Here is a 12,762-nt window from a genome sequence, read left to right as displayed (position 1 = left end):
CCCCGAAATACCAATGCCAACGGCCGGAAGGCAGAAGCCGCAAAACCCGTTTCTTTCTACTTCCGGTGCATTGCGTTCTCGCGTTTCCAGAGGCCGGAGGCGGGGGTGGGGTTCTGGTGCTCTCGCGAGAGGCGGGAAAGAGCGCAGGGTTTGAAAGATGGCGGACGACGTGGACCAGGTGAGTGTCTGCTGAAGCTCCAGCTCGGAAGCGGCTTGTTTATTTCCGGGCCTGGTTCTGCTCGGGTTTGCCTGCCAAGGTTGCTTTTTACAGTCTCACGGGAAGGTGGCCAATTATGCCGCCTCTTTCTGGGTCTTCACGGCCTCAAATCTGCCTTCTGGCTAACCGCGCCCCCTCCGAATTTTACGTCAGGCCTTGAGATCTTTTTCTGTTCGAAACCCGCTGAAAACTAATTATTCCTCACTCTCGTCACTTCCGTTCTCTTGAGTATGTTTCTATTTGCCAGATACTATTTAAAATACATCAAGTTAATACATTAGCCTTTTTTTACTCCTCACAATAATCATGAAGGGAGGATGGTGCTAAGTCGTGTCCAACTCCTGCGACCCCGTGGACTGCAGCCCTCCAGGCTCTTCTGTCCATGGGGTTTCTCAGGCAAGAATACTGGAGTGGGTTGCCATTTCCTCCTCCAGGGGATTCTTCCCGATTCCGGGATCGAACTCGCGTCTCCTGAATTGCCAGGCGGATTATTTACCAGTTATTTGTAAACAGGGAAACAGAGAATTAGAGATGGCACGATTTTTAATCCCAGTTCATAAGTGTCCGAGTCAGGAGTTGAGCCCACACTCCAAGAGTCACAGGCAGTGCTTTCACCCAGTATTCTATACTACCTGCTAAATACTAATATATTCATCCTACTGGCCAAATGGCTCCCTAAACTCAGCCTGCCCTGTACAGAATTCATAATCCTCCCTCAAACATTGATCTCTACTTAGCATTCTCTCGTACGTGGTAGTCATTAAATGTATGGTCCTCGGGCTACTAAATGATAGTTGAAATAAAGGTGAAGTCCCTGAGAGAGTGACTCCCTCCACCCTGAAATGGGGTCAGATAGTTCGGATTTTGAGGGAGCAGAGTCATGATTATTTTGTCCTAACTCCTGTCTGTCTTCTTTGAACATTTCAACCCCCATTTATCCAGCACTTACATGTTATGCACTGTTCTACACCTTCATATACTGTCCTTTAAGCCTCACAACAACGGTATTAAGTAGGCACTGTTGATACACACATTTTACAGATTAGGAGACTGAGGCATAGAGGGGTTAAGTGACTTTCCCACAGTCGCGCAGGGGGCGGAGGGTTCAGTCCCTTCACTCTAGTCCTGTAGTGTCACTCAACCTGTTTCTTTTATCAGCAACAAACGACCAACACTGTGGAAGAGCCCCTGGATCTCATCCGGCTCAGCCTGGACGAGCGCATCTATGTGAAGATGAGAAACGACAGAGAGCTTCGAGGCAGGTTACATGTGAGTAAGCTGTCTGCTTGAGATGATTTCCCTCCCCCTCCTCCTTTGAAAGATGGAAACTGTCCACTCTGGAAGAGCATGTTGACTGTTGACCAGAAGGAGGTGAAAAGTCACCTATATTTCTAAAGTCCAAATGCGATGGTATTTTATTCATATTTTTAACATTTTTTCCTCTTAATGGAAATGGTGTATTTATTAAAGAACACTTTCATTTCTTTCATTTTTTCCTTTCTGTTTTTTTTGTAAATAACATTTACTTGTTCTCCATTCTCATTGAAGTGTTCTTTAAACTGCTGACATATATATATATATTAATTTGTGTTTTGTTGTGAAAAATTTTAGATAGCACAGATGTACATAGAGTAAAAAGTAGAATGCCATTTCTTCTACCGGTAGCAATTCCTTCTATTGGGTCTATAGTCTTTCAGGTCTTTTCTGTATATTTACATACATGAATATGTGTCTGTGTGCATATATTTGCACTGTATACACCACTTCTAAAAAAATTAATGGCATCTTTCTATACCTTTTGGGAGAACCTTTCTTTTCCACTTAATCTTTCTTGGAAATTATTGATCATGAGTACATGTTAAACCTTCTTTATTAGTATTTTTTAATGACTTTGCAGAATTCTTTATGTGGTAGTAGTGATACCAATATCATTTTCCACTTCTTGCTGCTAAAAGTAATGCTGCAATAAGCATTTTTATACATAGACCTTTGTTTATATCTGCAAATATCAATATTTCTATAGGATTGGTCCCTTGAGGTGGTTCCATTTATTCATAGAGTATATTAAAGGTTTTGTCTCTTCTTGGTAACTTATTACTTTGCTGAGTGTGTTCTTTTTATTATTGCCATTCTACCCTAAAGTGATTAAAAATAGCTAGTTTTTATCCAGCACTAAACCAGGTACTGTTATTCAAAGTGTTTTGCCTGTAATATCTCATTTAATCTCTATGACAACTCTATGAGTGTAGATACTCATTATCCACATTTTGCATTTGGAGAAGCTCAGGCTCAAAGGTAAAGTTAACTTGATTAAGGTGACACAACCAGTAGAAAGGAAGGCCAGACTAGAAACCTAGGTCGTCTGACTTCTGCTCTCTCTTCAGTACCATGATTCTACCTAATATGAAACATAAAGATAAAGAACCTCCTGTGCTTGGAAAGGAAGTGGAGGCCTAAATCTTAAATTGCAGAAAGAAAGATGAGCCCCAGGACATGGAATAGTGGCAACTTTGCAGAGAAAAATAGAACTGAGCTTAATTACCTGGGCCAGTGGCACATAGACAGGCCCTTCTGGACAGACATGTTGCCTTAACTCTTGGAGGCTTCTTCAGTTCCCTGTGTAGACTCAGTTCCCTCTGCACTGAGTTAACCTCCAGCCTTTTGTTTGGGGACCCTCATCTGTGGATCTTTGCTCTTGTTTGTGTACTTTGCCTGGCACTTCCCTGTGTTGCTAATTGGCTACTTTTATTTTGATGTGAGCTGGTGAACCATTTAACACTTGACTAGAAGTAACTAAAGTGGGCTCTAAAGAAGACCCTCTGCCCCCTGCTCTGGAGGTTCACCATTTGGTCAAATGCATGAGCTTTGGAGCTTAGATTGAGGACATCCCTGAATATCTGAGTTGCACTATTGGTTGATCATGCTGAGCAGTTAATTTTGGCAAGGCTGTAAAATGTGCTGGGTGCTGCTCTACTTGAGGTTACTTTGTGATGTTTAGTCTGGGACAGGGAGGTTTGAGTGACAGTGTCTTGTGCCTTTAGGAGACTAGTGCTGTCATCTTAGCAGTTAAAGAATTTGTTTTCCTTTACTATATATAACTTCAAATTATTTTGAGTAAATTCATCTTTGACCATAAACAGTTTTATATTTGTGTTAGGTCAGTTAAGTAATCATGGGAGATGATCTGCAAAGAAACAGTGTATTAGTACAGCAAGGTTATTTTTTATTTGCGTGTAAAAGTTTGTGGTGTAAGTATTAATGTTATGTGTTACTTGTAATTGAGCCATTTGCATATTGTAAGCCCTGTTTATTTTTTCCTAATTTGCTTATTAAATTTCTTGGTCCCTCACCTTCCCATTTCAGGCTTATGATCAACATTTAAATATGATATTGGGCGATGTGGAAGAAACTGTGACAACTATAGAAATTGATGAAGAAACATATGAAGAGATATATAAAGTGAGTCATGCAGTTCTAGTCATCACCTTCAAAATGTCAATTCTCAGATTACAACAACTCGGTGCTTATTTATGGAATGCCTTTCATGTTTTGATACCTATTCATGGGCTCAGTGGAATGTAACAATTAAAAGCAAAGGCTTTGGAGTTGGACGGACCTGGGTTTCCAGTGTTGGCTTGGCCACTTCCTACCTGGGGTATGTTGGGCAGGAAGTACCTTTGCAGATGTAACTTCCTCACTGGTGGGCAGGAATACTGGTCACTTCAGTTTGGCTTGCCAGGATGCATTGAGATCTGGCTGTGTAAGAAGCCGCTGTTTGCTGTGTATAACAGTAATACAGGACAATGTTTTGTTTGATATGAATTTATCTATCAGTACTTGTTGGAAACTAAAACTGAGAAATTTAAAAAATATTGACTCATTAAAAATAATAAACCTATTGCATGTTGACGTAAGTAACATTCTTACGAATACTAACTATATTTTCTGAAACAAAATATTTAGTGAGAAGTGTCTTTGTTTAATGTTTTGCAAATGCTTGACTTAATAGACAACATTTAATTACATCTTTTCGTCTGCATTTAATCTATTGTGCTACGTTATGGTTGAATGTCACACAGATAGCTTAACGGGAAAAGAGAGGAGTATTTTTTGTGGATACTTGCCTTTGATGCTACATCCAAACTCAGCAAGCAGTAGTTCCTTAAAGATTAGTTGTAGTGTGGAATCTAAAACTACATCAGTGAACTTTCCGTATTGTTATATGTAAGTTCATTGGTACCTTGCACTTGGAATGGATCTTGTATATATGCATAATTTTGTTACATCAGACTCTGGTCATTTGGAGAATATTAGTTCACTGAACTATGCAGATCTTCCATATATTGGCACATTTTATTCTTCAGTCTTGTAAGTATTGAGAAGCCCGTCTCTGACCCTCCTCCAGTGTCATGCTTTACTGCGTAGGCTCAGGCCACAGGGCCACCTGGATTCATGTCTTGACTGTTGCTTACCAGCTCTATAATTTTATCAGTTACCCAACTTGTCTGTGACTGAGTTTCCGTGCTTGTAAAATAGGGATGGTAATAATGACTCACTTCATACTACCTTTGAGGATTCATTGAGAGAGTTCATGAAAAGCCTTCAGATGGCGACAGGCACATACTGAAGTGTTCAGATGTTAGCCTTTGTTGGTTTTTGTGCTTCTGCTTTATCCCGGCTCTCCTTCTCTTTTCAGGCACTCTTGACTCCTTGGCTAGTTTTCTTTTTCCTTCTGAACATGGATGTTTTTTTGTTTTAATATGCATTTTTCCCTCTCACGTGTTAATTGGTAGTCACTGTTTGTTATAAGCCATCAGTCTGTAATGATAGTATAGCAGAAAAGCTTGAGCCCTGGGTGAACAGATCTTGGTTCACATCCTGGGTGCTGCTGATTAGTTTTGTAACCTTGGGCAAATTCTAGAAATTTTCTAAGCCTCGAGGACCTCCGCAATAAAATGCTAATAACAGTAACTGTGCCTTCCAAGATACACTGAATTTGTTGCTTGTAAAGCTGGCAGCAGGTGATGGTTGGTGGCCATTATGATTATGGATAAATCTGTGTCTTTTCTGAGCATCACTCTTTTCTAATATTCTTACTGCATAAATACCCACTTTGGATGTTATCTCAAACTCAGTACATCTAAAACTAAACTCCTGGTGTTTTTCACCTTCAAAATGAGGTCATTGTCAATTCCTTGTTTCCGGTCGTGACTTTCTTAGTTATTTGGACCCTTTATCTCAGAATTTTGTGTAACAAGTCAGACAAAACCTTAGTGTCTTAAAAGCACACCCACTTACTAGCTCGCAGTTTCTGGGAGTCAGGTGTCCAGACTCAGCTGGGTCTTCTGTGTTAGGGTCTCTCACGAGGCTGCACAGGGTCTGCGGTCTTATCTGAAGACTACAGTTGGGAAGGTTCCACTGCTAAGCTCACTTTGATGGTTGTTAGGAGGATTAATTTCCTCAAGGGTTTTGAAATATGGGCAGACCTAGAGCTTGTTAGAAATGCAGGTTCACAGGCTCCACCCTGGCCTATGGAGTGAGGATCTCTGGGCATGGAGCCAGGAAACAGGCTTAAAAGCTGTTAAACAGGTGATCTTATGCACAGTAAAACTTGAGAACCCCGAGAGGTACAAAGAGTTAGATACATTCATGACTGACAGATATGTATACTCAATTTAACATACTAAATTTATAGGTATTATTTGAATTTACTGTTCAGGGTTCTCTTTTTATGTTCCAGTACCTAAGAAGCTCATAAAACATAGTTTTTACATGTTAAAAAAGTTCTAGCTATTACCAATACTTTCTGCCTGGCACAGAAACAGTTCTCTGTCAGAGCTACATGTGGTCAGTTGTAGAGATTCCTGTAAGCTAAGAAGGATGGATTGTCACTGCCCCTCCCGCCTGCACTGTAGCAGAGCAGGGACAGGATCTCCACCGCCATGAACACTCCCTTTCAGAAAACGGAAGGGCGAGGGCGCTGAGCAGTCACTGGTCCTTCAATGACGGATCCCCCGGGAGGCGTGAGTAGTAAAAGAAACCGTGGTTAGGTCAAGGATGACCTGTGCGATATTTGGGACATACTTACACTAAAAAAAATTATTCTTTCTTTGTATAGAACTGTTTATTGGTTACCTGTATTTTTATTTATTAAATATGGAAGCTGCAGAGTGTTGACAGAAACACTCAACTTATGCTGGGATACTCAGTTTGTCAAAGGCTTTTGTTAGCCGGTCGCTGGGTTCTTTGTCACGGCCATTTCTTTAAAACTTACGACTTCTTGTGTTTCCTGTCTTGTTTACTTACAACCAGTTCTTTGGCCCAGTAACCTCAAAGTCCTTTTCTAAATGAAACTTGCAGATGCCTTTGTTTCTTTAGTTACTCACCTCTAACATGTGTAAGTTCCTCTCCTACAAATTAGTGTTGGCTACCCTGGGTCACTTGCTAATGTAAACTTGAATGGGAAAGCAACACCCTTAATCTCATCTTCCCCTGAGTTTAATCTCATCTTCCCCTGGGCTGAGTTTGTTCAACTGAGAACATGACAGGGGTGCTTTGTGCCACAGAGCTGTTTTTCTTGCTTTTTGTCCACAGTTTGGAGTCTAAAACAGTTGGCTTTTCTGACCTTGAGTGAGTGAAGTCGCTCAGTCGTGTCCGACTCTTTGCAACCCCATGGGGTGTAGCCCACCAGGCTCCTCTGTCCATGGGATTCTCCAGGCAAGAATACTGGAGTGGGTTGCCATTTCCTTCTCCAGGGGATCTTCCCGACCCCAGGATTGAACCCAGGTCTCCTGTATTGGAGGCAGGTGCTTTAACCTCTGAGCCACCAGGACCTTATTAATGCTAATTCTTATCATCACTGCTTGAAAACCTAGTTCTCGCCTAAGCTCATCTTTTCCTTACACTGCCCTGCCCAGTGCATCAGGTTAACAAACACTACCAATGTTTGGCTTTTTCCAGCCTTTTCCCCAGAACCTAGGTTTGGGAAGTCTTTGGGCTACTTTCTAGGCATCAGTTTTACTGAAGCATGAGAAGGTTTCAGACCTTCCATATCTGTTTCTTTACTGCCTAAGGCTTGTCCCCTGGGCTCACACAAAAGATACCCATTCCATATATGAGTGGATTAGTGCCACATTGAAGCAGCATGTGGGGGCTTAGCATGGGAGGATTTTATTTGTGCCCACATGACAGTCTTTAGAGAGGTTTTAGCTTGGTGCACTGACTTTCCTCCTTGTGCTCAGTCAGGGATCCAGGCTTACTGGCTATGCCATCCCCGGGGTTGTCTATAATGTGAGTCCGTGTGGTAGGGGGAGACCACAGAGGGGTCTCTGTGGGAGGTTTAGGATCAGCCGTCACTTCTGTTCACTTGTCATTGGTTAAAACCCAGTCCATGGCGCCATGTGGTTGGCAGGGAGTGTGAGAAATGTCTAGCTGTGTGCCGGGAAGAGGGGAGAACAGGCTGGGTGGATGGCTGCAGCCTCTCCCCCGATTGTGTTCCAGGAAAAGAAACACTTAGGAGATGGTTCTTTGTGTCACAAAGGTAAGTGACCCAGGTTTTAAAGCCATTTGTTTGTGTTGTGATGAATCTGTGGGTTTCGTTTTCAAATCTCTCTCTCAAAAAATGAATACTACTACTACAAATTTGTATAAATGGATTCTGTGTTTTTTTTTTTCCTCTTCTAGTCAACAAAACGGAATATTCCGATGCTCTTTGTACGGGGAGACGGTGTTGTGCTAGTTGCCCCGCCATTGAGAGTTGGCTGAAACGGAGAATTTATCCCGTGTGGAAGATGGGCTATACAGTGTGAGTGCCTCTTTGAATGTGGAAGATATTCAAAAGAGAGACCAACGTACATCTTGATACTAAGAAATAACCAAGAATTCTTCCACTCCTGAAATAAGTTGATTTGTAGATAACTCACAAATTCTTCAGCTAAACAGCATTTTTATTTTTCTCCAACCCTTCCAATAAATGTGATCGCCGCGATACAGAGCTTTTTCAGGAGTTGATTTGCTCCAGTGTTTTTTTGGACAGTTTCTGGGTTTCTTCCTTTAAATTAAATGTGTCGTTTCCTTTTTTGGTTTTTAATGCGGTCTCCTGTCTTGTGAATTCTTTAAAATAAGTACGTCTTCCATTCACTTGTACACTTCTTTTGCGTCTGCTGTGTTTGCGGCACCAAGTTGAGTCCTGGGAACTGCAGTTTTGTGGATTTGCATCCCTCCCTGGACTCTTCCGGGAAGGCACTTGTTGAGGCGCAGTGACTGCAAGGCAGTGAGGGCAGTGCTGATGATGGGATACGTGTACAGGATGCCGTGAGCACGCAGAGACGAGCGCCCAAGCCAGAACCACCTGGCCGGGCGGGTTTGGTGGTGGTGATGACGTCTCGTCGTAAACACTAGCACTGCGGTGAACGGTGAACCCCAGTGCTGTTACTTCTGTCTGGCCTGATTTTCTAAGGTCGGGCTTCAGTGGTTGTTAATCCATTATCTGGCACACTGTGCTTAACATGCAGTGTTTTAAGCCACGTGCAAGAAAGATGCTTTCGTTAGACATTGTATAAAGTGGTTTCATTTTCTTTATTGTGCCTGTTCCTGCAAGTTAATGGAGAAGAGGAAAACAGGTGTGGGCAAGCTGACAGAGGCTCTGTCTACCTTAGTAGACAGGAGACAACCCTTCTCTTCTACCACTCGCACACTTGGTCCAGGCTTTAGGAAGTCCCAAGATGGAACCTGCTTACAGCAGCCTCTTCACTATTGAAGAAGTGGGACTGTGTTTCTCATGGTGGCGAGTGGTTGATCCTTTGGATCATCCTTCCTGAACAGAACACTTGTTTCAGAGCCGCTGTTGTTGATACATGTAATAATTGCCATCTTTTGTCAGAGTACACCGAGCAGAGGCATTTTGTACCCATCTTCTGTGACATCCCTGTGACAGCTCTCCTGGAGGACGTTACGAGGAACTGAAGCTCTGTGAGCTCTCAGTTCTTGCCTGTAGGTCCCAGGCAGTCCCCGTGTGAGCATGTGGGCAGCCCTGGCTCCTGGTGTCCACCACAGGCTGGCGTGATGGCCACTCTGATTCTCTCCCTGTGGCATTTGATATCTGTGCTTAATTCTTGAGTACTTTCTCTATTCTTTTTTTGGTCATCTTTCTGTTTTTTCTCCTAGAATGGATAGGTTACATAGAACTATTTTTGGTTGTGAGGACTATTGTCTACACACAATATGTTTCTGAAAACCATGAACTTTACAATCTGACACAGTTGCCATTGTGTGCACATAAAACCCAGCTGCTCTATACAAACGTCTGCTTAGTCCTGGCTGCTGAGATACAGGGGATGGGGACTTCCCTGAGGGTCCGGTGGCTGGGACTCTGTGATCCCAGTTCAGGGGTTGTGGGTTAGATCCCTGATCAGGGAGCTAGGTCCCACATCCCACAACTAAAGATCCTGCATGCCACAGCGAAGATTGAAGATCCTGAGTGCTCAACTAAGACCTGGCACAGCCAAATACATATTTAAAAAGTGTACCTGCAGGATAATCATCTGCATGTCACCAGATGGGGGTTTTGTGAGCCCTCATGGAGTTCAGGCTGCCTGCCTGGAGGGTTGGAGCTGGGGCCCAACCCACAGTAAGGGCCATTCAAGCAGTGTCCTGCCACAGTCCCCCCTCCAGGCTGCCTTTCCAGGCCTGCAGGGTTGCTGCCTTCTGAGAGGGTGCAGTCAGAGGGCCCCGGAGCCATGCCTCGGATTTCCAGTGCTGCACAGCACACCGAGCTTCAGCCAGCTGGACGGCCCGATGTCACCGGAGCTGGTGACAGGTAGTTTCTGTGGCATGGTATCACATAACTCAAGGGGCAGCCTCTCAAGCAAATGCCATACTTGGATCCCCGTGTTGGTGGCATATAGTCCTGACTTGTCATGGTTTCCCACGAACAAGGATGGACAGACAAAATGTGCAGCTACATACTCAGCTTTGAGATGACATGTGCCCCAATTGAAACCTGAGTAACTTGAGCATCCCAAGTAAGACTAAAAGCATCAGCTGCAAATAGGCATTCTTCACACATTTTAAATAGTGGTTTTTAAAGATCTGCCCAAACTAGGCTGTTTTCACACATCCTTCTGTGACAGATGCAGGCACACCGTGGAGCTATTGCAGGTTTGGTTCCAGACCCCCACAATAAAGCGAGTATCCCTGGTCACAGATCACCATAACAATGAAAAAGTTTGAAATTGTACAGGTATTATGAAAATGTGACGCAGAGACATGAAGTGAGCAAATGCTGTTGGAAAAAACGCTCCAGTAAAAACTTAATGCAGGCTTGCACATTCAATTTGTTAAAAAAAAAATAAGAGCAATAAAGTGAAACACAATCAATGAGGAATGCCTGTAATACAGACCTACATTTTAGCCAGCAGTCAGAGGGGAGGAATGTTCCATTGGGCAAGCAGTTGCCAGCTGTGAGCAATGCTCACCTGCACTGGATGGAAAGTCACTGAAAATTCCAGGAGTCGCCCTGGCAGGCTCCAGAGGCTCAATGATGTTTGTGTCCCTGGGCTCTGGTGAGCTTCATGGATTTCATTCTTGGGCAGGCCCTGCCCAGTAGCAGATCCAGGATTACAGCCTACCTGCTTGCCAGCTACCGTGCTTTCATTCTCGACTGGCTCACCTGCTGGTACCTGCCTAGCCATCATAGCAAGGGGAACCCAATATATGTTAGGATCAGAAGAGCAATGGCCCCTGAATGACTCACTCAACTATTACGTGGTCTCACAGTTATAAGCGTTTTGCACAAGAGCAAGGAAAAGAGAAAAGATACCACATGTAGAGGGCTTCCCCAGTGGCTCAGCGGTGAAGAATCTGCCTGCAATGCAGGAGCCGCAGGAGACCCGAGTTCGATCCCTGGGTCGAGAAGATCCCCTGGAGGAGGGCATGGCAACCTGCTCCAGTATTCTTGCTTAGAGGATCCCATGGACAGAGTTGCCTGGTGGGCTACAGTCCATAGGGTCACAAAGAATTGGACACAACTGAAGTGACTTAGCATGCACGCACCATATATAGAGGCCTTTATGCTATTGCATCAGGAGAAAAAGGAGTCAGAGGACTACCACCTTACAGTGCAGAGGTCTGAGAGAAAACCCAATGGGGTACCTGGACAAAACTTTAAAATTCCTGAGATAAAAACCAACTAAAGGTCCATCAGAGTTTCTGGAAAGGATTTATCAAGTTTATAGGTGCTACACAGATACAGAGCCTGAGGCCCCTGAGAATGTAAGGATGATAAATATGACCTCATCAGGCAAAGTGCCCCAGAGGTTAAAAAATTATAGAAGTTAGATGGTGTATGTGAAATGGACCCTTCTCAATTAGTAGACGTTGTTTTTAAAGTATTCAACAACCGGGAACAATGGCAGAAGCAAGGAGAGGAGAAACAGAACGCAGCTCTGGTAGCAGCACTGAAAGCGAGTAACCTAGAGGATGGCTTCCCAGGTGACTCAGTGGTAAAGAATGTCCCCGCCAACGTAGGAGACGCGGACTCGATCCTGAAGTCGGGAAGATCCCCTGGAGAAGGAAGTGGCAGCCCACTCCAGTATTCTTGCCTGGAGAATCCCATGGATGGAGGAGCCTGGCAGGCTACAGTCCATGGAGTGCCAAGGAGTCGGACACAACTGAGCGACTGAGCACACTGATTGGTTGGGGCTGAGCCACATGCCCATCATGGAACTAAGGGTCAGATTATCCCTACCTAGGAAGAGGGTGGGTGGGAGCTGGAGACAAAGAGTGCCTGTTATGTAAGAATAACTTGCCGTCTCCCCTAAGTTACACAAAAATAAACCCTTCTGATTATTAGTGGATTATTAGTGACAAAGTTTTTGGAACACACTTCATAGCAGAGATGTTGTGATTTGAAGTCATTGCTCTGGAATTTAGTAAGAGGCCCTCGAGCACCCTGGGGGCAGGGAGGTGGTCATTGTGGATGGAGCTTAGACGTGCTTCATGACTGGGCCTGACAGTAGCTGGAGCCCCCTTGCCAGGCTGAGCTGGAGGGCCTGCAACACAAGTGTATTGGGCTGAAAGTAAGTATCGGGGTCCTCGGAGCTGTGAGGAGGGTGGGTTACTTGCATGATGTGAGTGAGAACGAGTCCCACCCAATGAGTGGCTTCTTGTTAGCTGGTACCATCGTCTCAACCCCTGGGCCCAGGGCCTGGCCAAGAGTGTGTCCCCAGTAAATGCTGAATGACTGAGCAGTTAAACAATAAGAAAGCCAGTGACAGCCCTACAGTTGGAAAGAGTAAATGGTACTTTTTTTTCCCCCCAGCTTTATTGAAGTGAAATTGACAAAATTGTGAGATATTTCAAGTGGGCATTGTAATGATTTGATGTATGTATACATTGTGAAGGGATTCCCACCTTCTGGTTATTAATGCATCCATCACCTCATGTTCATCTTTGTGTGTGTGTGTGTGTGTGTGTGTGTGTGGTGAGAACTTTCTATCAGTGTGGTCAACTTAGTCACCATGGTTTACACTGAATCGTCAGATTTT

At 44.0% G+C, this 12,762-nt stretch overlaps 1 protein-coding gene across 1 annotated transcript; it reads left to right on the top strand.

The window, feature by feature from the left end:
• The first annotated feature begins 133 nt into the window (after positions 1-133).
• Positions 134-8,306, top strand: LSM3 (LSM3 homolog, U6 small nuclear RNA and mRNA degradation associated). The gene is made up of 4 exons (XM_081530750.1): positions 134-178; positions 1,376-1,486; positions 3,581-3,676; positions 7,901-8,306. Exons 1-4 carry the CDS (start codon positions 158-160, stop codon positions 7,979-7,981), a joined length of 309 nt encoding a protein of 102 aa, XP_081386876.1. The 5' UTR covers positions 134-157; the 3' UTR covers positions 7,982-8,306.
• The last annotated feature ends 4,456 nt before the right edge of the window (positions 8,307-12,762 follow it).

Source organism: Giraffa tippelskirchi, chromosome 9 (assembly GCF_054371585.1).
Source record: "Giraffa tippelskirchi isolate mGirTip1 chromosome 9, T2T-mGirTip1v1.2.pri, whole genome shotgun sequence".
NCBI classification, from domain to species: Eukaryota; Metazoa; Chordata; class Mammalia; order Artiodactyla; family Giraffidae; genus Giraffa; species Giraffa tippelskirchi.
This window is presented reverse-complemented; position numbering and strand designations above follow the sequence as displayed.